The following is a 26,115-nucleotide window of genomic DNA, read 5'->3' as shown; positions in this document are numbered from 1 at the left end:
AGAGACACCCAGAACTGAACACAGTACTCCAAACGAGGTCTGACTAGTGTGGAATAAAGTGGTCAGCATGTGAGGGCTGGTCCATGTGTGATTTTTTTTTTCTAAAATGCAGAACTTTTTGTCTGCTGAATTTTGTTAGCTGGAGCCGCGATTTCTATTTAGCAGGGTCATTTGAATTTTATTCATATATTCCGTTTAACTTTTCCTACCATTTTTGCAATCTGCAAATCTGAGAATTCCCTCTATCCTCTAATCAAAGTAATTGATGAAAAATACTAAAATGGACTGGGACACAAGACAAATTGCTGTGACATCCCCCTACAGTTTGATGATACTTTTGCAGCCAGACATGAATTTATTTAACAGTGTTCATCAACTAGTTTGCTATTCAAAACATGAGGAACTTGGACAAAGGCTTTGCTGAAATCAAGATAAATTGCATCCACAAAGTCCAGTCATTCACTAAACTAGTAACCCAATCAAAACCAGAGAAAATTAGACTGACAGAATTTATTCTTGGAAAAATAATGTTGGCTTTTCTGAATTACTGTATCATCATCAAGATACTTACAGACTGATTGCTGTATAGACTGTTTTGGAATCTTCCATAGCATGTGAATCAGACTGAATGATGTACAATTTCCTGAACCCTTCTTTTTGTAGAGCTGGGACAATGCTTGTCTGCCTGCAGGATTTCTTTTAAAATGCCAGACAGAGGCTCTGACTTAAAGGGGCTATTTACCACACAAAACAAAGCAGAAGGTTCAACATCCAGAGTAAAGTGAAATCCCACAATCAGCCACCAAATCGTGTAGTTTAGGTATTTACCTCCTACACACAGTGGAAGAACACACATGCACAAGCTCTATGTACAAAAGAGAAAAATAGCCCAACAGCCCCAATGCTGATAGTCCAGGTAGCCACATGCTCCTGAAAGTCAGTTTCCCACCAAGTATTCAAATCCTGCAGCAGGCAGGCCATTTAGATCTGACAGCCCACAGGGCACCCTTCCAGTTTTGGCTCTAAAACATGCCAAGGAAGCCATGTGATTTTTCTGCTACTTCTTCCCCAAACATGCTGACATCACTGAGTAGTAAAGTAAACAAAGGGTAAGGGTGAAATATGCAAGCTCACATCTTTTATTAACATCCGTAATGGCTTTCAAAAGTCACGGCTTCTGGAGTGAAGTTCTTGAACTTCTAAACACAAGTATCAAAATACATTAGTTCAAACGAAGCTTTCAATGTTTCAATGTTTATACAATGACAAAATGGGCTGCTAGTTAAAAAAAAACACACCAGGTGGCTTCCTCCTTCGCTACTCCGGGGGGGTATTATTTTGCTTACAACCCTCGCAATAAGAAAATTCCCCTTCTAAATGGAAAAGTCTGAAAGACACGCAGATGCTGAAACTTGGAGCATGAAGAGAAAAGGGCAATAGTGAGAGGAAGAAGCGGGCTCAAACGATTGTCAACTTCTCTCTCTCTTTCAGGTCAGTGTAGATTGGCTACAGAAGGGGACAACCACACAAAATAAGGCCGACACTTGATAAGAGTGTACTACACAGATGTGAGTGGCTGATGTAACAGAAAGCAGCAGTGGCATCCATCAAAGTCACACACACAGTCCTAGTTTCTTGTACAGAACAGGGTTAGTAATAAGAAGGGCCCTATTAAGATTTTGCACTCTGAGAAGTCTCAGAACTTGGTAAAAAAAAGCTAAAAAGCTGTCACTTTCTTCTACCCCTTTCAAGAATTCATGTTTCTGAAATGCATTAAACCTCTAATTATGGGAAACAAAAACCCTGGCATCTCATCTTCCTGGATGCCCAAATACAAATAAAAATCTAAGGAAAATAACAAGCACGCATAAGAGATAAAAAGCATTTTCACTTCTGGTTTTTGAAAAACTGGGTAATAGGTACTGTACATGTTAGTGACTGAGATTTTATTTAAAGTAGACCAAAACCAGCAGAGTTGTTTTGCTGAATTCCAGCAGAATCAAGTGGACCTCAAACCTATTCAATGTCCTCTTTGGAAAGAACTGTACAGGCAGTAAACAAAAATAAGATATGTATGTATGCAAATTTAAAAGGCAGCAAGGAGACATAAATGATAATAATCTAGGGAGTTAAGGTGTTTTTTGGGTGTACTTTATTGTTTTTAAGATTTGGGGACCAAGCCCTGTCTACAGGATAACAATTGGTTGTCTAAAATCTGTATTCACATCTTTACAGTCCACTTTTAAACACAGCTGTGCCGGACTGCCCTCTAGAACCTCAAGCCATTTCTGACCCAGCTCACTTTTCAAAATGCCAGTTTTTAAACAGTCAAGAACACCACAGTTTCTCAAGATCCATCCTAAGGTTTCTCCTTGTTATTTTGATTCCCACACCATCTGCAAAATAGAACTCCCTAGCAAGCTTTCACATTTTAGAACAGCTTCTCAAACCCCCCATATTACCCAAAGACAAACAATGAGAGGTTGAAATCAAGACAAACAAAACCTTAACACCTCCAAAGCCACCTCATCCACTCTGGGGTCACTTCTGACACACTGTACTAAGACACTCTGTATGGCAAAAACACAATCATTCCTTAATGAGTTGCTCTACAGCAACCAACGCAGAACAAAAAGCAAGACGCCCCTCTGTTCAACATCAACAGAGATAAATAAATACTACAACTAGGGGTGGTTTTCTTTTTTTTCTTTTTTTGCACTCTCTGAAGGCTAGTTAAGGAGGTAGGATAGCAAGGTTTTTTTGGCCTCTGAAAAATTCAAAATGTGTTATTCAGCTGGTCCTTCAGGCTTAACTAGAGCATTCCTCATACCCCGGCCTGATTCACAATGCTACAAGATTTCACAGCTCTACCAGTACATGCTAAATCAAGTCAAACTTACTTCAGTTGAGTAAAAAGCTGCTAACAGTTAAAAAAAATCGATGTATTCTCTACACACCTCTGAAAAACATGTGCGGATGATGGTGTATGCCAAAGTCTAACCATGTATTTGATATTCACATGCAAAAACCAAAGTGTCAAGTTGTACTCATTAAGTTACATAGATCTTTCTGCTTCTCACCCCCTCAAAGAAGGAGACATACAAAAGTTTGACCAACTTTTGTGAAAAATATTAATTTGCTAAAATAGTTTACATGATAAAGAATACATGTAAATGTAAAAACGGACAGATTTTTAAAAAGCTGGTTCACAAGAACGTGTCTTCTCACCTTTAAAAGCAACACCCCAAAGGGTTGGCACCAGGAAGGGCCCTGCACGAATTGCCTCAATCATTGCTTCCCTGCCCCACCCCAATTAATAATTTAAGAGCTGACAGTAAGGCAAAAACCACTTTTGAAAAATGTCTAGATACAAAATAATGTAAACCAATAAGTTATATTTGAAACCCCAGTATAACAAAAGTGAGGAGATGGACACTTTATACAATAGGCTCTCTTTAAAACAGAATTGTGCACAAGCTGAAGATCATGACCAACCTTCAGAATTCACACAGTTTTGGCGTGGTTTGTTGGTTTGTTTGTTTTGTACAACTGCTTTCATATACATTGAGTCATACTAGGAATGCAAACTAGAACTGCACACTACTTCAGTGGAAAAAAAAGTCTGATATTGTGCAATTTCCTGCCCCAGTCTAAAAGTGGCAGAAATCCCTGCATTAGTTGTGTTTCAAACAAGGATCTTAAGAAACACATCTTAAAAGAGGAAAAGAAGGCAAAAGTTGGCAGATATCCAGCATCTAGTATTTCCTGTGTGTGTTTTTAAAAAAATGTGGACAACGAAGTTTCATGATTAAAAATAAATACTGTTTGACTTTTGCACTAACTTGATTGGATAGATTTTTTTTAAGTAAACAAAGGATTTACAATGCTCCATACAGCCTCAAAGCCACCAATTGCTCTGCTCCACAGTCCTTCTGTCTCTCACTGTGTTTCAAAACCTGCCATCCGATATCCAGTTTGACTAGTTAGAACACTTCCATTTTGCCCCTGGGGTGGTGGCGGTGGGGGTGGTGGGGGTGGCGGCACACCATAACTTGCACCCATCCATGCTGCAGAAGACTGTGTCTGACTGAATAGAAGAAGAAAGAACAGATGAAGCCTACAACACATGCATAAAAGACAATGGATTGGAGTAAAGAGGACAGGCAGTAAATGTCAAACCAGATGTGCCTTCTATCATTTTGACACCCACCAAAAAGCCCAGACCCACATCAGACCAAACAGAAAGAATTGAAGCACTATATTTTTTCCTGCTTATCCCTCTAAATGCTGCATCCCCCAACCCTTAAAAAATGTATTCCTGGTCCCCTGGCAGGCAGAAGGCAAAGACAGGGGAGGCAGAGAGCAGTTTAATCATTCAGTTTAATATCTCTAACAACAGTATTTTTTCTTATTGGTCACAATATTTATTGCTTTTGGATGTCTCCTAACAGCAATACTGGGTTCATAAATGTGAATCCGGATTTTCATGTCATTAAGATAAAAGCCTGGAATTAGCTGACGTAAGGTATGATGTGCCCTTTGGTTTTATCAATGCCACTCCATGAATTAACCTTCTGATTAGGAAGAAACAGCAGCAGCCTTCTCATTGATTATACAACGCTCTGCAAATAAACCACCTCATGTGGGATTCTGAAATGGTTCACTCAACTTCCAGTTCTGGGTCCTTACCAACCCAAAAAGCAGGAGCCTCTTGGTCAGCCCTGCTGTTTTAGAATTATAGAAGTCTGTGGTCAATCAGCAGACAGACCCATCTTTATATATTTAGAAACAGCTCCCCTTCTAATAGCCACCTTTTGGAGGTTGCATTGCCCATGCATAAGTAGAGCAAACAGGACCACCCATGAAGGTTTTGGAAAGTTGAGCCATGCAGAAGTTGATATGCAGAAGTTCACTTATTGAAACATAAAACAGGGACAAAAAGACCCCAGGACACTGTACCTTAGAATGGCCCTTGCAAGTTACAGCTTCTTTCCACTCAGGTTGAAAGTATGCCTCTCTGCTCTAGCATTGTGTACTGGAGGGAGGTGGGACTTAGCTTCCCCACTGTAAGATTACTTTCATTCTGATAGAGCTGCCTTGGCACAGACTAACTTACTTGAATCCCTGATTCCATGCTTGCCCATACATTCCATATGCAGGGACTTGCCAGCCATTAGGCATGTACTGGCTGATCTGCTGTGCATTTCCATACCACTGGCCCCATTGTCCATAGGGTGGCGGGTAGCCCACAGGATTCTGCTTCAAAGGATAAAATTAAACACAATGTTATCATGCAATACACAGAGACGATATGACTAGCAGTTGATGTACCTAAAGCATATGCAATCACGCCTGCTAACAATTCCTCAAAGCACACACCACCATGCCTATAGGGCATTCTAGGTTGAGGGACCTATCCAGATATTTCAACAGCATATTCCATGGAGAAGTCACTACAGAATTCGAGAGGCTGAAGAGTAGACAATACCTTTCACTTTACTCTACCTAGTGCAATATTGTCTGCTGCAATAATCATTCTTTAAGAGTGTTGGACAGGTCCCTATCTCGGTGCAGCAGAGACTTCAGCTGAGGGTGGGATCTTGAGACCTGTACCTGACCACTGCCCCATAGTTTCATCTTGAAAGCTATCAGAAAGCTAAGAGATAAGAAGCGAAAGTTACCACCCCATACCTCCAGAAAAGGGCACTAGCAATTCCATCCAGCCCACGAATTTAGCTGCTGAAGCACAAGCAGGAGGCATAAAAGCCAAGTAGCACACCACAGTCAAAGAGGCAGGGAGAGTCAAGTCTGTCCCACTTTTCCCTAAACTTACTCACACACACTAACCTCATGATATCAAGCTGTATCAGTGCTGCGATAGCACTACATTTAAAAAAAACAACACATGAAACTTGTGGCTATAGGCTTTATGGCAAGACCTGGCTGCTGAACCCCCCTGTCCCAAAGGAGATTTTAGATAGTGTCCCTTCATTTGCCCTGTACAAAAAATTAAATGATCGTCTCACGCTGTTCATTTGATACTGTGCTCATTTGCTGTCAACCTCTTAGATTACTGGTACAAGCTTAAGAGAGTTCAAGGAGAACAATCCACATTCCATGTAACCCCCATCATTTTCTGACTGCAAGTTTAACCCATTTTTGCCCAGCCCACAGGTGTACACATTTGGTCCCTGTTGCATAGCTGCAACATGGGGCAGAAATGGCTTAATGGATTGTTTCTATATACTTGTTGGAAAGAACAAGTATAAAGTAGACAAAGTAAATCAATAACCAGTAGCAGCATTTATTAGGAAGAAATCTACCAGCCCTGAAATTCTTCCAAATCCCCCCTCCCCGACTTTTAAAAAGGTCTCTTACCTGCTGGATTGGATTTATCATATCCGGTGTTTCTTTGCCCCAATAACATTTCACAACATGCCCCTCTATAGTTGTGCCATTGACTGAAACAATCGCATGTGCAGCACTTTCATGAGAATTAAACCTGTAAACAATGAAGGTCTTCATCAACATCAATCCCTTTCACTGAAGTAAGAGCAGAGAAGCCATTGAAAAGGGAGAAGCACTTCAATGCTACAAGTGCATGTAAGAATGCTCCAGATTATAAAGAACCACATATAAGATATTTGGGGATGGGGTGGGGAAGAAAAGGATTAAGCCAAATAGATGCGAAGGGCTTCAGGGGAAGGGACAGGACTCTACGATGCTGAACAAAGTTGAGGGCACACTTGGGAAAGTGCTTGTCTGAGGGGTGAGGGAAAACAAATCTCTTCCAGAAAAGCGAATAGGACCAAAATCCTCATATGGAACCTTGCCCATCTAGATCCCTAGCAGGAATTCGCACCAGTACACAGACTACTATTCTTCCTGCAGTGTCACAACTGCATCATGATGCTATCTCTGAAGGCTCACCAATGACTTTACATGTCATCGCTTAACTTCCAGTTTGCTGAGCACCCTGTTGCACAGTGCTTGGCTTTGAACTGCCTCCCCAAAGCTTACTGGAAACCTGTTGCCCATGTGCTAGAGCGATCAGGGAACAGCATAAAAGCACATGTATGCATAAGGAGGGAACAAGTGGAATAACAACTGTGCCCAAATACTGGGCAAAACAATCAGCAGCTTGAATAGCAACACAGGCAAAAAACTTCTTGCAAAGTACTGCAGGTTTCTATTAACAATAACGAACAAAAACAGTGGAAATCTATGGAAAGAATCAAAGGATTCTATTTTGAGCAATAAGCTAAGTGAAGCAAATGCAAAGAGGTTGCAGGTTGACCGGCAGCCATTGAGGGCTGGTTTCACTCAGAACCAGTTGGCCCATGGAAATGTTGTGCAGACACCTGAAACTATATGCATTAAGTAGTAGCTTCTGAAAAACGGACAAAGTTGTCTTTGAGCACTTAAACTACCTAGTTTACTGAAGCACAAGCTTACTTTTCCAAACACACAAACACAGACAGAGAAAGAGAGAGAGAAACCTACCCACCCAACCCAACAAAAAAGGTAACGTACCGCACAAAGGAGTACCCTTTATCTGGGAAGACTCGAATTTCCATTATCTGCCCAAATGGAGAAAACGTCTGACGCATCAGCTGCTCTGCAAACCAGAAAACAAGAGAAAGTTAGGATGTGCCACTAAAAACACCCTCTTGGCTCACTCAACGTTTTCAAGCTTCCATACCTGTGAGCCCTGAAGTTACACCACCACAGTATACAGTACAATTGCTTGGACTGGACTGATTGACAACATCATCGTAGGAAAGTTGTTTGGCGTTTGCTGCACAGAAAAACAAATTCTTACAAGTCGTAAGTTGCTCTCAACAAAATAGCATGTATCCTTTGCAACAGATGGTCTCCCTCTCAGCTCACCCCCTGTGTTACACCACTGTTTTTGTTTACAACCATATTCTGCCCCCCCCACCACCAATCTTAAATCATTTGACAGTGGCATGACCAAGTGTCCATGGTGAATTTACAGTCTAACAGCCCAATCCAAACCAACTTTCTAGCACCAATGCAGTTGTACTAGTGAGACACGCATTGCATTCTGTGGTGGGGGAAGTCACAGAAGCCTCCTCAAGGCAAGGGAACATTTTTGTTCCCTTACTTCGGGGTTGTATTGCAGCTGCATCAGTTGGTTAGCATTGGGCTGTAAGTTCGCTTGTACAGAGTTCAACTAAAATCAAACTCCTCTCATGGCACCAAGCCCACTAATTTTTCTGGAGGCTGAAGCATCTATCAGATGTACTGGTCTCTAGTTACGATTAGCTTGTTTTGAAACGCTTGCTCAAGAAAGTGTCCCCATATATGTGTCATATTCCAGTGAGGGGAAAAGCAAACACTTACACTCATATGTACTCTTTGGAGCTGGAGGTTTGCGTGTCGCCCAGTTAGTCCTGATTTGTCTTCCACCAAGCCACTGTCCACCCATCTGCTGAATTGCATTTTCTGCATCCTAGGCACAAGGAAAAACATTTTCAGAAATGGTTAGCCAGCAACTCCATAAGAAAATTGCTAGCAGGTACAAGTACTCAAAACATAATTCATATTTTTAAAAATCTATGTTTAGATTACAAAGTCACTTTTTTACTACATTAAGACTGTTAAATGTAAGAACTAGACCAGTGTTTCTCAAATTGTAGGTTGGGATCCACTAAGCTGGCTGTGAGCTAATTTCAGGTGGGTCCCCATTTATTTCAATGTATATTTTATTTATATTAGATTTGATGCTACCATGGTATGTAACTGCATTTGTGGAAATGGTACAAATCTGTACGTTTAACAGTCAACTTTGTGTATGCTTTGAAACAATGATAGTCAAAGGAGCTTGCTCTTGGGTAAGATAGGATTGCAGTCTTTGGGAAGTTTAGGGAATTTTTTTAAAACAGATCAGCTATTTCAGAGGGTTAGGAGCGTTCTTTATTTTAAATAAATTTTTAAACATATACATATTGTAAACTTTTAAGTTGCTTAATTGATTCACTTGATTTTGTTGTAAGGTGAGATGTTAAACATTTTCCTGCTTGATGACATGACTTCCAGGTTATTCTAAAAAGTGGGTCCCCGGGGGGGGCGGAGCTAACTTTCAGCGAAGTTGCAGTGAACTTTGGGGGTTCCCGAAGAGACTGCAAAATAGATATGTTTTCATGTGCCTAAACAACTAAGGCACGCTTCGGTGCCAGTAAGACGGTACGAAGAGGTGAGAGCTTGAACAGGGGGGTCCTTAGAAACAGGCAATTTCAAGGATTTCTCTCTGTTTTGCTCTGTGCTGAAGCATATCTATCCCGGGCGCCATCTTTGAGAAGCTCAGAGAGCAGAAAACCCGCCCTCCCACGGCCTAGATACAACAACATCGCAGCGAAAAAAGCTATTAAGAGTGAGTGAACTTGGCTCGTTAAAAAGTTTTACTGAGAACTGTAAGTAAGAAGCCTGGAGGAGGAGGAGATAATTCAAGATTATCCACGCTGGCCGTTAGCCACCCAGGGGGGGAATAGGTGAATTGGTATTTCCCCCTGCTGGAGTAAGTACAAGGTTATATATATTTTTAATGGTATGTACCGAAGAGAAATAAATAAGTAATCTTCAACGAAGGAAATAAAGTCTACCTTCATTTTCCCAGCAAAAAGCCTTTATTTAAGCCTGGACTCTGCTACTTTCGGTTTCGGTTTCTCAGCAAGAGGCTTGAATTTTTTTTTCTTCTTTTGGTCATTTAAAGGCATACTAACCTAATTTGACTGTGGATTTGATCGACTTTTTTTTTGATATAAAAATTTGGAAAGTAGCCCTGGATACAAAATTAGAAAGTAGCCCTGTAGGAAGTGGCTCAAGCTGGTGTTGATAAAAATGGCTTTTGAAAATCTAAAAGATGATCGTGAAAGCCAGGCCTTGTTGGTGGACTTTCTGATGGATTTTAGAAGAGAAATGGAGCAACAAGTCAGAGAACTCTCTGAACAAATTGGGCAAATAAGCTCCTCCCTTGTAAACTCGCAGGAACAGATTATAAACAATAGAGAAGAAAAAAGAATGGATCAGATGTCAGGTGAAGTTAAACAAGTGGAATATTTTGAAGCTGTCTCAAGAAGAGGAAGAATTTATGGATTGAATTCAAGAATAACAGAATGAAAAAGAAGAAAGAAAAACAGAGGGGGGGGGCTTAAGAAGAAAAAGAAAAAGAAGAAGTGGAAGAACCAGTAGGAGGACTAAGAGGGAACACCAATAAGATAGAGTATAAAGTAAACAATAAGAAGAAGGGCGAAATGGTTGAATAATAAATAGAATTTTTTTTAAACATATTAAATTAAAATAGATGCAAATGAAAATTTGAAATATAAATATTGCAGAAATTAAGTGGTATTAAGATATAATATTTTATTAATTAGATTAAATTAAAGTGGATGAAAAGGGAATTTGGAATATAAGTATCATGAAAATTAAAGTGGTAAATATATGAAATAAATTAGATGGAATTGCAATTTTGGAATATAAGTATTGTGGATAAGCAAAGTATAATACTATTGTAATTGGAGATATTTGTTTTTAGATGTGATATTAGAAATTAAGAATCAGATAAGAGATTGTATTTTAGAGGTTAGTTTAGTGGTAAGAAGAATCTATAAGTAAAAATTTGAAGCCTTTTTTGATTGGATAGTTATGGAAAATGATGTATAACATGTTATAAGAGATATTGAAGGAGGTAATACCACTGTAATCAGAGACTTCTTTTTTAGATGTCATATTAAATTAAGAACTGGATAAGAAAGATTTTATTTTAGAGACTAGTTTAGTGGTAAGAAGAGTGTATAAGTAAAAGTCTGAATTGTTTTTTTTATGATGGGATAGATAAGGTTAGAGGAAAAATATGGAATGTTAAAGTATTAACCAGTAGGGTTAGAGAATATGATAATTTTTGTATTGATTATTAATTTCGTTTGGATTAATGTTTGTTGTAATCGATGGCTACCACCCTCGTGTGTAACCTATGTAGTCCTAGCCCTAAGTCTATCCAATTTTCCTTACCTGTATCTGTAATAAATAAATAAAGCATAAAAAAATAAAAAATAAAAAGTGGGTCCCCGGCCTAAAAGGTTTGAGAACCACTGACCTAGAGTGCATTTTCTTTAAACCTGCATATGGAACCCCAATTCCAGCAAAGTCAATTTACAGGACCAAACTTGTCAACAGACCTTTCCAACTCATCCCCACAAATCCCCCCCCCAGCTTCTCCAAATACCTCATTGTGTTACTGAACCCTATTTGGCAAGTCACAAGACACAAAAAGGCACTTCCAGTAACTAGGAATAGTATTACTTCAGCTGGGAAATTCTTTTCTGAAAATACAAGGCTTGCTGCTACTGTTCAAACAAAAAAATTTGAATCTAAAAAGAACCAAAGCTCCGGTCACTGTCATTTTACTGCTGGGCTGTGAAAAGCTTAGACCAGATGAGCACTACAATCTCCTTGCTCAGAATTCCAAAACAAAGAGAAGCTCACTGACCATCAGCTTTGTGTGCACACTCCTGACCCTCGCCACAGTCAGCAGGCTTCATACCTGAAGCATCATTGGTCACATGAAAGAGCCAGAGCTGCAAAGGTATTCAATGAGGAATCACATAGTGCACCTGGAACTGCTAATCACCTCTGCTAATCACCTCTGCACCTCCGCCACCACTAAGGCACTGCAGTCATAAGACGGGTCTCTTTGGTACCAAAGAACTTCACATTTTTGTTTTAGATTTTATGTGTTCCTGAATTAGTGATTCCATTAGAAAGTTTTTGCCAGATTTTATGTGTTCCTGAGTTAGTGAGAATTGCCCTACAGTCACTCACCCATTTATTGAAGAAAGAAACAAAACCATATCCTTTTGATTTTCCGGTTGCCATGTCCTTAACAACTCGTGCATCCCTGAAAACCAAAAGAGAAGGCCAGTTAAGTACCAACAGAGCAGATTCCACATGAAAATGTTTCACACGCAGCTCATTTCTCACGTTTCGCCTTTATTAAAGTGTACTTCTTAAATGCACCAGCAAAATATAGTCAAAGCAATTCTCCCTTTTTACTAAAGCTTTATCACATGATAGCAAAAATTAAACTTAATCATGTAAACATGCAAATCAATAGCTTTTAAAACAAGTATTTTACAGTCGTTGGTTCACAGTTCAAAATGCTCTTACATATTGTTAAAAACACTACGCATGGTCAAAGCAGCTATTCAAAGAATAACTGATGGCATGTAGCTGACTAGCATATTAGCGAACGGCTCTCTTTAACCATGCAATTTATAAACTTACTATTGGCCAACACATTCTACCTACTTATTAGAAATAGAAAATAGAAAAAATGAAAAAATAGGAATTAAAAGGCATACGTCGCCTGTTAACTGAATTCTTTAATTTTCTCAGGTCAATTCGTTACCCCCTTTTTGGACTTGGGCAGCTGTAAATTTTGAGAAATTGACATTTTCAGAAATGGTTGCATTATGGAAGAAAATAAACACTAACATGTTTCTTTTACTATACACTATTAAATAATCTTTTAAAAAACTGCATTCGTAATTAACAATCATACAGGACTGATTGAAAACTACAAAGTATATAAAGTAAAAAATTTATAAAAGTAAATAGAAAACTACAACGTTTGTCCACTGTGAACTGTAGCTTGCAGTTAGCCATGGCAATGCTGTCCATTCTTCAGAGACATTCTGCAAAATAACCAGAGCCCTATTATTTGAGATTGAGTTAAAAAAAGAGACAAAGACCCAGCTACAATAGCTAAACCCCACTGGTGAAAAAGCTATTTGCATTAACCAACTGCTTCTCAGGCAATTTGTGCACCAGAGTAAACTGACGAGAATATTCTCAGACACACCAGCCTGCCTTGCCACCACCCCAACCCAAAAGATTCAGGCACAGCACACACACAAACCACCACAGAATAAAGTTAGGAAAGGGCATGCAGCAGAACTAAGAAGGTAACATTCTAAGTATCACAACTAAGGCAGGTTTTATGCTGCCATGTGCTCCTCAACACCCCCAATTACCACATTCTACCATTTAAGGACCCGATGTTAAGAAAGGAGCTAAATACTTTGGAAGTCCTTGAAATCTGAACTAGAGTTCAAAACCGTTTTAAGAGTTATTATATGGAAAAGTGTCTAATTTTTCTAAACAAAATTATCTCTTATAACTTTCATTTAATCTAAATGAGGATTATGTTACAAATTGCCTGAGAATAGTTACCATATCCATGTGGCTGGTTTTCTCCATACACCCTAAAACGGGAAAAACCCTCTATACTTACCCCAATCGTCACTCTTGAAATGACCCCCAAATACATAAACACTGGCATATACAAAGCAGCCACTACAAGGTGAATGAATTCACAGTCATCATTATTAACTACCAGGAATTGTGGTAAGCACATGTTGATGTGTTTATGAAGGAAACGTGAATTCGTATTAAAAACCATGTTATTTCATCAACGTTCCCTGAATTAGCAGGAACCACAAATGGACTATTTAAGAGCACCTAAGAAATGGCATAGTTTCCACCTGAAATTTAGATTCCAGTGTCTAAAAAAGGAATAAATGTTTCTTAGTTTGTCTTATAAATACCATGACTATTCATAACATTTGTAATTCTAAGACAAATCTAGCTATTAAAAATAGTTTTTGAAAGAATACTTGTTCCCAGAAACATTTTAAAAACAAGTCTTTATTTGCTGAACTATGTAAAAGATTCCTTTTCTACAGATGGTCTTGAACAGGATACACTTCAAAGGCTTCTTACGCTAATCATCATGATGACATCTATGTGCTCCAAAACAAGGGTGTTCATTGGAAAATTAGAATTTTTGTACTTCTGAAGCATGTGCGTCAGAAGGACTCAAGAATTTGGGCTCAAGAGATAGCGCTTTGGGGTCAGAACTAGTGCCTCTGTATTGCCAGGGATATTCCCTGGCAGCAAAAGGAAGTACACATGCTAAACACATGCTGGTGCTTGTGGTTTGGGGGGGGAGGGAAGCTCCCCCACTTTGGCTCCCAGTGCATCAACAAATAAATTGGGCCAATGTCAAATCTCAGTGCAGTTCTTCGAAATGAGTCACTCAGAGCACTACCTGTGGGATCAGGAATGAGACAGAGGGTCTTGGTGCTCCTGCAATGGTTCCAAAAGAACTTCAAGGCTAACTTACATCATCTGGACATTAGCAGAGCTCTTCACTTTAAGAGGGAATCTCATCTGTGCAATCAAAGTGGATTTCAATTTTATCAGGCTTCAGCTTCCACCTTATTTTATTCTGCTTCCACTGAGCAGAAATTCATGGGAGTCAAAATGCTTCACTTTTGTGGTCTGCCAACAAAACCCCATGACACAGGAAAACCTCATGTTCTCTAGATTGTGCCCTCTGCCTTCAAAAGGCTAACAGTATGTAGCCACCCATCATCAGAGGCCTGTGCATTTTGAGAACTCTTTTAGTTCCCCACCTGCATATAAGCAGACAACTGAAACTGAGAATCAAGTCAAAAAATGCCAAACAGAAGCGGGCCAAGTTGAAAGGGACTTCTTGCTGATGAACGGGGGGTGGGGGGGGGGGAAGGTGACAGGAATTTTAGATTCCTTCACTTCCCTGCTCTGCCTCTCAGTCTCACTTTGACCACTGGAAGGTTTTACTAAGAAATAGTGGTTGTGTGGGCCCACACCCTCCATGTTTTAGGCATTCCTACTAACACCAGTGATAGCAGACAGTAAGTATAGTTGCCATGGCAATCAAGACTTTTCTTGTATTAGGATTGATACAGTCTCCACCCACAGTATTGTACACTCTAAGAACTACCATGATTTTAAACAGATTGCCAGGCCAACCTCTGTTGCCTTCGCCATGTCCTCCAGGCCTGATGGACTGACAAAACAGGAGGAGGTGGTATCAGTACTTTCTAGTGGTTTCTCTTCTGCCCTGCGGGCCTTTGTCCTCAGAAAAAAAAACACAAGAGGTTTTGCACCAACCCTTGCTGTTGCTCTCTCACAGCTCATTAAAGGTGAGCAAAACAGTGGAGGGAAGAGACCTCTTTGATAACTCAGGGCTGCTGTAAGAAACAACAGTTTTCACAGAACCCTGTCTCAGTGGAAAGATGACTGGACATTTCAGCCCTGATGCTGAACAGCTATCAGTTGGTCAGTGATTGGCAGAAGATAATCTCTGGATGTAAGGTGTCAAGAAAAAGGAGTTTACTTAAGGCAACTGAATCTATGCACTTGGGGTGTTTTAATTACAAAGCCCCTTTAGATGGGAGCCAAGAAAGACCTGGACTGGACTTTTGGCAGAACAGCAGGTGTTCCGGGTGGGATACTTGCTAAGGAAATGGGGGCAATTTGCCAAAAAATATGGTCAAGACCTTAAAGTCTGAAGGAGGAGCAACACCACAAGCCCTACAAGTCCTTCTTCCTTAAAAAGTGGGAGCATGGCAGACTACACTTACTCATGGGGAAGGGGGAAAAAAATCAGTCGGCATGTGCTCAGAGGGACTTAGTATAATTCCACCAGCCAGTGTTTCAAATCTTTCTATATTTCATTTGCCTGTACTGCCCTTCCTTCAAGGAGCTCAGGTGGACCTGCTTCCTCCCACTCCTTCTACACTCTCACAATAGCATGTGAGGTCCTTTAGGCCGAGAGACAATGAGTGGCACAAGATCACGCTTGTTTAGGGATACAGCAAGACCCAGATATTCCTGATCCAAGTCCAATTCTCTTAACTACGATACTGCACTGGATATACTGCTTTGTCAACCCTGGCAATAGCAGTTTTCACCAAAAAAAACATAAAAACTTCAGCAATGCAGGTTCCTGCACACAGACTCACTGTGTTTTCAGCACTGGAGCCACATGAAAAAATCCTGTGTCTCTGCATACTTCAGCTGTGGTGAACATACAGTTTGTACTACTTCCCAGAACATGGCAACTGTCAAATCTAACCAGAATTACAATTACTCTACAATGCTCTGAAATAGTTACCATCAAATCTTTTGAACTTGTGTATAAATATTAATTGAACTTTTCCTCTCTCTCTTACTTCTGATTCTTGGTATTTTAATGCGTTTTAAGAAAAAGCTCTTCTACAGGGGAACAGATAAGCAAGAATAATGTCTAGCCAAAGTATCTTTTAAAGACTGAACAGTTTTTCCTCTCCCGCTCCTAAAGGAGGACTTATTCTGCAAGAATGTCAGCAACCAGCAGTTGCTGCTGTGCTCTGGAAACTCCAAGGATCAAATAGTCCTGCAGCAGTGGCAAGAAGTCCTTCCAGCCACTGATTCGTTAAGTGGCAGAACAGGGTGGTTTGGGCTATGCCAAGTCTCAGGAGATTCGGGGGCACAGTCAGATTCTTGTGCTGGCAACCTCTCTCCTCCTCAAAGATTAGACCAGGCAGGAAAACACAACACAACTCCTATTGGTTCTTCAACTGGCCCTGGTACACAATTTTGTTCCAGCCATAGGCATGTTGTAAGCGTGCAAAGGGAGGGTTATGCTATCCAGTTTCTTTTCAGCAAGGAGAGGGAGTATCAACTAAGTAGGGAGAGAAACTTTCTCAGCCCATCACAGCCTTGACCATCCATAGCTTAAATAAGAGGCAACTGTTCCTTCACACGCTCAACTCTGAAACTACCTTCCAACAAATTTGAAGAGTTATGGCAATAAATGCTTCACATGAGGAGGAAATACTGAGAGGAACTACCCACACAGGAGAATGAATGTCCACAAGAGACAAACTGCATTTTCCTTTGACGACTCCTGCTTGACCAGTTAACAAAACTACTACAAAACTAGTATACAAGTAAGTCCTTACATACTACATTTAATGGCAACCAAAAAAACCATGTTTTCAAGCTACAAGTGGCCAAGGAGAATGACTATATTGAATTTAGCAAGAAATGATTCCAATGATGCTGCACTGCACCATACATCAAAGGTTATGGCACAACTCTGGATCTCATCAGCAAGAGGGAACCTTCAGTCCTACAGCTAAAGAAATACTTCTCCACTGACACAACACAGCGAGTTCAAGGGGTTGCTATGCACACTTTCACAAGTCTTCCAAACTATGACAACCAAAACTCAAAGAACACTGGACAATTTCTAGTTTATTTTATTTAATAGAGCACCCATTTCACAAAAAGCCAAAATCTTACAGGTCACAACTTCTATGGAATCCAATTTATATTAAAGCTGCTTTTATGAGACTGTGTAGTGTCTTTTCATTGGCAGAAGTCACTCAGACCTTAGATTCACCTTAGAAAATCCATCATAGAATATTCAAGCATTTAATCATAATGGAATGAACACCCAAGTTTAACAAAATAAAGTTGCCAATATAACATGAATAATATACAAGCTTCCTGTAAAACCAAAGGCTAGAAATACAAATTCGGCAGAACAAAGCGAACTAGTTCATAATCCCTACAAAAAGATATAGCAGTTTAAAAACTATATCCTTTAATAAGCTAACATTCAATGAATCACATTTCCTCAGTTTAATATTAAACTACTGCCCCCATTATCTGGCATAAGACATTACTTACGATATTCTTCCAAATGGTGCAAAAGCTGCTTTTATGTCTTCAGTTGTAATTTCTGGACTGAGGTCTCCGACAAAGACATGGAAATGGTCTTATTAAGAAAAAGAAAAAAATGTACTAGTTTGCAGAGTGCTCATGAGAATGCAGGGCATGGTTTTTTAAAAAATCTTGTATCAAATCCCACACATCTGGAAACTACACGAGAACTAGATCTTTTTACCTATCAGATAACAAAATACATTTTTGTTTAAAATATAGCCATTGGCAGACACAACAGTACACAAGTACAGTAAGTTACATATAACTAGCACTTATTTTTCATAAAATTATATTTATAGTCATTACAGAAACAATGCTTCCATAAAAGCTACGTCCATTTAGTCCAAACCTCAAAAAACTTACATTACAGCCTTATAATGCAATGCCAGAATTTAGCCTTACTAATAGAGTTTAAAAACTGAGCTAAATGTCTACTGGTTCTGCGAGCAAAATAAAATAAGGTTTACATAAACCAGTATGGACAATGCAAGTTACAAACAGCTCAATCTTATTCATACTTTGTGAAGAACAGTCAAAAAGATACCTTGCAATGCAACAGTTTGATGTTAAAGTATTTTGACAGTTTTCTGAAAAGCCAACAGTTTTGGTTGCCCAGCCTTTACACCATGTGAATCCAAACTTTGTGAAATCCATGAGCAAGTGAACTAAGACTGAAGGCAACAGAATGGAAACAGTGATCCCTTCACAATTTATGTTAGAGCCATTGACATAAGAACGGGTGATATAAAGATCTCATCTATAAGGACTTCTTCATAGCTATACAAAGCCCATTTTAAAATTATCACCACACCTCTAACTGGTTTCAAGGCACACAGGACACTTTACAAATCTACCTTGGTCACAGTCTGGTTACATCCTCCCCCAAAGTTTTAAAATTAAAGGCCAGACAAGTAGAGAAGCAACACACTGGGTTGCCTAAGAGCACAAAGGGAAGAGGATCCAATTAGAATAGCAACTGATACACCACAAGAGAGTTTTATGGTGCAGCACAGGCCTGCAGCAGCCCTGAAGGAAGCTGGTTTTCTTGCCCTCACAGAGAGGAAAAGAAGTCTTACAGCAATAATAGCTTAATGGGGTCAAAGGGCTGAACAGCCAGCAACAGCCCATATCCTGATCCATTTGAAAGAGGGAGAGATCTTGCGACAACAGAACACCCCCCCAAAAAACCTTCAGGCGGTTAGTGAATACCCCTGAGATTTCATTTTATGTTTAAGAAGATACAATTACCTTGTGAACGCAGTGTGTTGACAACGGTACTACCTGATGACAAAGATTAGATTTGTTCTTAAGTTTATTAACACAAACACATTAAATATCATCTTAGGATAATGATCAAAACATTAGGGCAAATATTTGCATGATGCTTATTGCTTAACATTAAAAACACTTTTTGTGCAAATAAAGAGTATTACTCAATATTGTAAGGGACTTACTGCTGGTATCTTTCTTCTGGCTGCTGGGGGTTGTTGCCCAGTTCACTTTGACCTCCTACAAACAACATTTGCTAAAGTTACGTTCAAGGAAATTAGAACAGTGGTTACCTTAATTCACACATTTAACAGACAGGCAAGTACTGCACACAAATTTGTGTGTCAAAAAACTAATTCTGTGTGGCAAAGCCCCTTCGATGAGGGTGCTGAGTGACAATCTTGAACGTAACCTGAAATGTCAGATTACATCATATTTCCAAACCCAGCATAATTAAAGATCTTAAAATCCTTTCATTGCTCTCTCATTCTGGGAAATCCTCATGTAGTCTTTACCTCATCAGGGTTTTTATAAGCTCACGCTGTAAATTCAACATTCTTCTATTTACAAGACTAAAACAGGATAAAGAAGTTTACCTTTGGCTTGTCTTCTTTATTAAAAAAAAGTTGTTTCATCCACATGCCTAAAGACACACTTCTCCAACTCCCCCTTTAGACCTGAGAGCTTACCTTACCCATTATCTTCCGACCATTCATAGCAGCTAAAGCTGCAGCTGCATGACGATGCTCATAGAACTCCACAAAACAGTATGGATCATTTCCAGCAGTCTGTTTAACATAAAAAGAAAATCCATCAGAGGCCCATGCAAGAGTCCTCTCAAACTCTCTCTTGGTGTGGTGTTATGAATATTGACAGAGAAGCAAGTAGCAACCTTAAAGTTGCTATGCCTAGATGCCTCACAGGGCAAGGAAACAGGGTGCACACTTTAAACACTGCAGATTAAGCAGATCTTTTTTACGAGGGCTACGATTACTTGAAAGTCTCTTATTTAGTTAATAGTTGGTTGAAGTTTTCTCTCTTTTTACAATACCCAAACAGACATTTTCAGCAAAGATCCACTCTCTCAACAAACTCTCTTCCAACTCCCCAGAATTTCTGTTAAAATCCAATTTTCATATTAAAAGTAAATTTTGCCCCCAGAACAACTACATCAACTTACATCCATTATCATTTTGCAGTTTTTGCATGGTCCAATTTGGCTAAACAGCTGGAGAATTAGGGCTTCAGTAACATCTCTGGACAGATTTCCCACATACCTGCAAAATATACACTTATTTTAGATTCATCAAAGCTTGAATCTCAAACCATTATAGAAGGATTTTTTTTAAAGAGAAGGAAGAAAGCATCTATAGTTTCCCAGAATTTGATAAAACAGAAAATGCAACCTTATTTACAAGAAGTATCTTGCTCACTGCCTGAGAATCTGCATATAGTAAATTAGTATTGCCTTTTCCAGTGTTAAAGTTAAAAGCTAGGAAAAACAAAGATTGAACAGATTAAACTCTTGGGCTCATCAAAATACCTGCTGCGCAAATTCAAGTTTCAAAGTTTTAAGCAAAAGTACAGCATTAGTACAGTATTTTAAGAAATCTGTTTCTCTTTCTACATTTAAATCTCTTCACAAAACCCTTTCTTTGGCATCATATGTTAACCTCACTACTGGCAGCAATTAGGGACCCATCCCATTAACCCCCTCTGCTAACAAAATCTTGTTTTCCTTTACATTTCATTTGCTTGTTACTAGAAACATTCAAAACTAATAGTTTATAATGGAAGAATAATTATCTGTATTGTATAGAACCTTGGGAGTAAGATTCTATACTCCGCAAGTTCCATTAACTTGAGTCTTGTAGTGCAGTCACATTTTTGGTTTGTTTGTTTTTTTTGTTATATAGTAGAGGTATACATTTGAGCTGACAAAAGTTAAACAGATGGTTGTCTTTTTGCCTTGCTTACTTTTAATCACTTTTCAGAAGAGACTGTGCTCCAATGGCTTCCAGTGTAAAGAATTAAACAAAGCCACAACATGCCCATTCCTAGGCTTGAAGGACCTGGTTCAAAACAGGTGTCCTTACTACACAAAGGATTGCTTCTAAAATTCCACGTTGCAACTGTGCTCCTCAGTGCCTTTTACCAATCTGACTTGATATCACTAGATTTGCTCACTATTGGAACACAAGAGACCAAGCAGCTGCTACTCATATTATGATGACTTCTAGATTAGATCACTGCAATGTGCATAAACAGAACTGCCACAGTTCAAAACCTTCACCTGCTGTAAGATGCAGCAGCATGTTAACTGCTCACAGGCTGAAGCCAATTCTCTCACTCAACACCTATATTAATACAGCCCCACAGGCTAGCTATTTCTAACCTCCACACAAGGTTTTAGATTTTAAACCCCTAAACATCCTGAGTCTTGACCATCTCAGCTTCCTCTTCACCCTGCCCCAGCAATTTAAATCTGCAAACAAGGCTCTGCTGCAGATTCCACCACCTGCAGAGGCTAGATTGATTCTGCAGAAACAAGGTTGTCTCTGTTCTTGTCCCAGGTGATACCTGTGCAAGTATGATACCAATAAAATAAATGGACTTAGCCCTGGCACATACTGGTAGGCAAAAAAGTTGCCTCTCTCACAAGAGACCTCTTTATTCAAGTGTCCACAGGAACACTGCACTTTTTCAAGCATGAAGGTAAGTCTTTTTTCCCTTCAACTTGTCCATTACCTTATCTCCATATGTAACACCTTTATCCCACTTTCCAAAAGTAAGTGATAGAAGAGGAGCCAATACACTTTCTTCTCAATGCCTAATCTAGCTTTTTCCCTCGCCAGGGGCCTCATCTTTCCTTACAAAACTGTCTAAACCCTGCCAGCTGCAGACTGACCTTGGGACCTTCCACATGGATAGCAGATGCCCCACTTCATTTCTGACTCTAGTAATTTTGGTTGAACTGTATGTCCAGCTGGTTTCCATACTGGTCATAGGCCAGAACAGAAATGCAAAATGAACACGAGAAGAACCCTACTGGATCAGGCCAAAGGGGTCTAGTCCAGTTTAGGGTCTAGTTCAGTTTCCTGCATCTCACAGTAGCCCACCACATGCCTCAGAGAGCACCCAAGATGACAAGAGACTTGCATGGTGCCTCCCTGCCTCTGGCATTCAGAGACAGCCATGGCTTGTAACCTGTGATGGACTTTTCTGTCACTGTCTGGTCAAACCTCTTTGAAAGTCACCTAGGCCAGGTGTCATCACCACATCCAGTGGCAAGGGGTTTTACATACTACTTCTAAAAACAGGAGGTCGAATCCACCCATTACAACTAGTAATCTGTGAGGAACTTTTCTGTCACCAGTCTGTCCAATTTCCTTTGAAAGGCATCCAGGCCAGATACCATCACCACTTCCTGAGGCAAGGAGATCCGCAGACTACTTCTAAAAGCAGGAGGTTGTACTTACCCACTATACCCTGCACCCTGGGATGGACCTTCCCACCATAAACTGTCCCAATCCCCTTTGAAAGGCATCTAAGGCCAGGTGCCATCACCACATCCAGTGGCAGGGAGTTCCACAGACTTGTAACCTGTGATGGACCCTCCCACCATAAACTGTCCCAACCCACTTTGAAAGGCATCTAAGGCCAGGCACCGCCACACATCACGTGGCAGAGAGTTCCACAGACTTGTGGCGGTTCCTACCACAAATCTGTCCCAACCCCCTCTGAAGGCACCCAGGGCAGGCACCACCTCACATCCAGTGGCAGGGAGTTCCACAGAGTAACTAACCGCAGGGCAAACGCCTATTTCCTTTCGCCCGTCCTGACTCTCCCATCACTGAACTGCAGGGCTTCCCCCGTTCTGCTGTGGTGTGGGAGGCCCCCGGTGCCGGGGGGCTGCTGGAGCAGAAAGAGTGGGGGAGGAGCCCTGACCCCCCCACCCGTTGCTAGGCGACCGGGCGGGGCGCGGGGCACAACGTGGCGGCCCCTCCCCCGCAGGCCTCGCCCCTCCCCCTCCCGCGCGGCCTCCGCCACTCACAGCGTCTTGGGCATTTCGTCCTCCATGGGAGCGGCTCCTCCGCGGCCTCCCCGGGGCCAAGTGCGGTCCCCGAGCCGGCCCCGTCAGGCCGAGCCCCACGCCCGCCGCCGGGAAGCTCCGCGAGCGTGACACAGAGCGCGGCCGCCACCACGAACCCGCCGCTCGTCCTCTCAAGATGGCGCTGGCGGGCAGAGAGAGGCCCCCAGCCGGCCCGCGACGACTGCGCATGCGCGGCGGGGCCTCGCGCCCCCCGCCCCTCCCGTCCAATCGCGGCCGCCCACAGAACTTGGAGAAGGTCGAGAGGCACAAAGCGACGTTCGAGTGGAGTGCTTCCGGGTTCTGCCACTCGCAGAGCTAGGAAAACGTCTAGGGGCAAAAGGCGAGATCAGAGTGGGGCACTTCCGAGGCCAGTGAAGAAAGGCTTCACCAGCCTGTGCAGGTCTACTAAGAAGCGGTGGCGTAGCTGGAGAGGGGCGGAGCACTCAGCCTGGCAGGAAGCCTCAGCAGGGTGGGCGAGCAGCCCCTCCCTTCGAGCCATTCTCCCTTACGGCTCCGTTTTGCGCCCCCCCGCCAGGAATGGCTCCGAAGGGGGGGGCCGCTCGCCCATCCTGCGGAGGCTCCCCCAGCTACGCCACCGCTCAGAAGTAACTCCCGTTGCGTTCAATGGAGCTCACTCCTAGGAAAGTGTGCACAAGGAGGACCGCAGCCTAGCAGAGGAGTCACAGCCCAATCCTGTCCACACTCTCCTGGGAGTAAGGCCCATTGATTCTAATGGAACTTACTTCTGAGTAGGCATGCATAGGCTTGGGCTGTTAGTCTCATTATGTTCACTGGGGCTTACTCTCAGGGAAGTGTGGCTCGAATTGCAGGCTTACTCTCAGGAAAGTCCTGTGCATGAGTAGATATGCACAGGATCGGGCTGTTCGGCCGCAGTCCTTCCTCTCGGTGGCGTAGCTGGAGGGGGGCTGAACACTCAGCCTGGCAGGGAGGTGGGCGAGCGGCCCCTCCCTTCGGAGCCATTCTCCCTTACGGCTCCGTTTTGCCCCCCTCCCCATGGCTGCGAAGGAAGGGGCCGCTCGCCCACCTCCCTGCCAGGCTGAGTGCTCAGCCCCCCTCCAGCTACGCCACCGCTTCCTCTGCACACTTTCCTGGGAGTGAGCCCCACAGACTGATTTCTGAGCAGGCGAGCAGAGGCCATTGCCGCTGCCCGAGGCTGCGACTTCCCGCCCGCACGTGGCTTCCGCGCGCAGCAAGAAAAGAGCCGCTGCGCCGCCCGGGAATCGAACCCGGGTCGCAAGAATGGGAATCTTGCATGATACCACTACACCAGCGGCGCGGACGCTGCACTGCTGGCGGATGTGCCCCAAGGACGGACTGGAGCCAGCCCTCTGCGCGTCTGCTCGGAAGCGAGCCCCGGTCAGTGGGGATAGGACTGCACCCTTGGAGCCCATTCTAGAAGAAGTAAGTCAGTGGGGCTCACTCCCTGCAAAGTGTGCTCAGCACTGTAGCCTTGGAGCCCGATGCTGTGCATGTGTGTTCAGAAGCTGAACCCCCTTAGAGTCAATAAGAACATAAGCACAGCCCCACTGGATCAGGCCATAGGCCCATCTAGTCCAGCTTCCTGTATCTCACAGCGGCCCACCAAATGCCCCAGGGAGCACACCAGATAACAAGGGACCTCATCCTGGTGCCCTCCCTTGCATCTGGCATTCTGACATAGCCCATTTCTAAAATCAGGAGGTTGCGCATACACATCATGGCTTGTACCCCGTAATGGATTTTTCCTCCAGAAACTTGTCCAATCCCCTTTTAAAGTCATCCAGGCTAGATGCCATCACCACATCCTGTGGCAAGGAGTTCCACAGACCGACCACACACTGAGTAAAGAAATATTTTCTTTTGTCTGTCGTAACCCGCCCAACACTCAATTTTAGTGGATGTCCCCTGGTTCTGGTGTTATCTGAGAGTGTAAAGAGCATCTCCCTATCCACTCTTTCCATCCCCTGCATAATTTTGTATGTCTCAATCATGTCCCCCCTCAGGCGCCTCTTTTCTAGGCTGTAGAGGCCCAAACGCCATAGCCTTTCCTCATAAGGAAGGTGCCCCAGCCCAGTAATCATCTTAGTCGCTCTCTTTTGCACCTTTTCCATTTCCACTATGTCTTTTTTGAGATGTGGCGACCAGAACTGGACACAATACTCCAGGTGTGTAAATACCGCAATCCCGGGCTATAAACTCTACAGGAGGGACAGGCAGGGGCGTGTTGGAGGTGGGGTGGCCCTTTATGTTAAGGAAGGGATAGAATCCAGCAAAGTAGAGATTGAAGGTGGGTCCGACTCCACCGTAGAATCTCTGTGGGTTAAATTACCAGGCTTGTGCAGCGATGTAATACTGGGGGCGTGCTATCGTCCTCCAGACCAGAAATCTGATGGGGACCTTGAAATGAGGAAACAGATCAGGGAGGTGACAAGGAAGGACAGGGTTGTAATCATGGGGGACTTCAATTATCCTCATATTGACTGGGTCAATTTGTGTTCTGGTCACGATAAGGAAACCAGATTTCTTGACGTGCTAAATGACTGTGGCTTAGATCAGCTAGTCACGGAGCCCACCAGAGGACAGGTGACTCTGGATTTAATTTTGTGCGGTACGCAGGACCTGGTTAGAGATGTAAACGTTACTGAGCCATTGGGGAACAGTGATCATGCTGCGATCCTTTTTGATGTGCACGTTGGGGGAAGAATACCAGGCAAATCTCTAACAAAAACCCTTGACTTCCGACGGGCGGACTTCCCTCAAATGAGGAGGCTGGTTAGAAGGAGGTTGAAAGGGAGGGTAAAAAGAGTCCAATCTCTCCAGAGTGCATGGAGGCTGCTTAAAACAACAGTAATAGAGGCCCAGCAGAGGTGTATACCGCAAAGAAAGAAGGGTTCCACTAAATCCAGGAGGGTGCCCGCATGGCTAACCAGCCAAGTTAGAGAGGCTGTGAAGGGCAAGGAAGCTTCCTTCTGTAAATGGAAGTCTTGCCCTAATGAGGAGAATAAAAAGGAACATAAACTGTGGCAAAAGAAATGTAAGAAGGTGATATGGGAGGCCAAGAGAGACTATGAGGAACGCATGGCCAGCAACATTAAGGGGAATAATAAAAGCTTCTTCAAATATGTTAG

At 42.2% G+C, this 26,115-nt stretch overlaps 1 protein-coding gene and 1 non-coding gene across 7 annotated transcripts; both read right to left on the bottom strand.

The window, feature by feature from the left end:
• Positions 1-495: 495 nt before the first annotated feature.
• On the bottom strand, positions 496-23,146 carry TIA1 (TIA1 cytotoxic granule associated RNA binding protein). 6 transcript variants are annotated; one of them, XM_066639148.1, is made up of 13 exons: positions 22,949-23,146; positions 20,075-20,171; positions 19,584-19,682; positions 19,080-19,134; positions 18,874-18,906; positions 17,590-17,677; positions 11,848-11,923; positions 8,368-8,476; positions 7,703-7,798; positions 7,534-7,618; positions 6,379-6,502; positions 5,117-5,259; positions 496-4,087 (listed from the first exon to the last, which is right to left on the bottom strand). In XM_066639148.1, exons 1-13 carry the CDS (start codon positions 22,972-22,974, stop codon positions 3,940-3,942), a joined length of 1,179 nt encoding a protein of 392 aa, XP_066495245.1. In that variant the 5' UTR covers positions 22,975-23,146; the 3' UTR covers positions 496-3,939. The 6 variants fall into 6 exon arrangements, with proteins under 6 accessions (XP_066495245.1, XP_066495246.1, XP_066495247.1 ...); XM_066639149.1 differs by having other exon boundaries at positions 5,117-5,256; XM_066639150.1 differs by lacking the exon at positions 18,874-18,906.
• Positions 23,147-24,213: 1,067 nt separating this feature from the next.
• TRNAG-CCC (transfer RNA glycine (anticodon CCC)) lies at positions 24,214-24,284 on the bottom strand. The gene has a single exon. It is a non-coding gene; the product is annotated as a tRNA-Gly (tRNA).
• Positions 24,285-26,115: the final 1,831 nt, after the last annotated feature.

The sequence above is a fragment of the Tiliqua scincoides genome, chromosome 11 (genome assembly GCF_035046505.1).
Source record: "Tiliqua scincoides isolate rTilSci1 chromosome 11, rTilSci1.hap2, whole genome shotgun sequence".
In the NCBI taxonomy this organism is placed as follows: domain Eukaryota; kingdom Metazoa; phylum Chordata; class Lepidosauria; order Squamata; family Scincidae; genus Tiliqua; species Tiliqua scincoides.
This window is presented reverse-complemented; position numbering and strand designations above follow the sequence as displayed.

What these genes read in the sequence shown, in the direction of transcription:
- TIA1 (XM_066639148.1), bottom strand. Translation starts at nt 22,974, where the DNA reads ATGGAGGACGAAATGCCCAAGACGCT. An exon ending in CAACACACTGCGTTCACAAG is followed by an intron (nt 17,678 to 18,873) that starts GTAATTGTATCT and finishes TTTCTTAATAAG; the next exon opens with ACCATTTCCATGTCTTTGTC. An exon ending in GCACCATTTGGAAGAATATC is followed by an intron (nt 11,924 to 17,589) that starts GTAAGTAATGTC and finishes TTTGGTTTTCAG; the next exon opens with GGATGCACGAGTTGTTAAGG.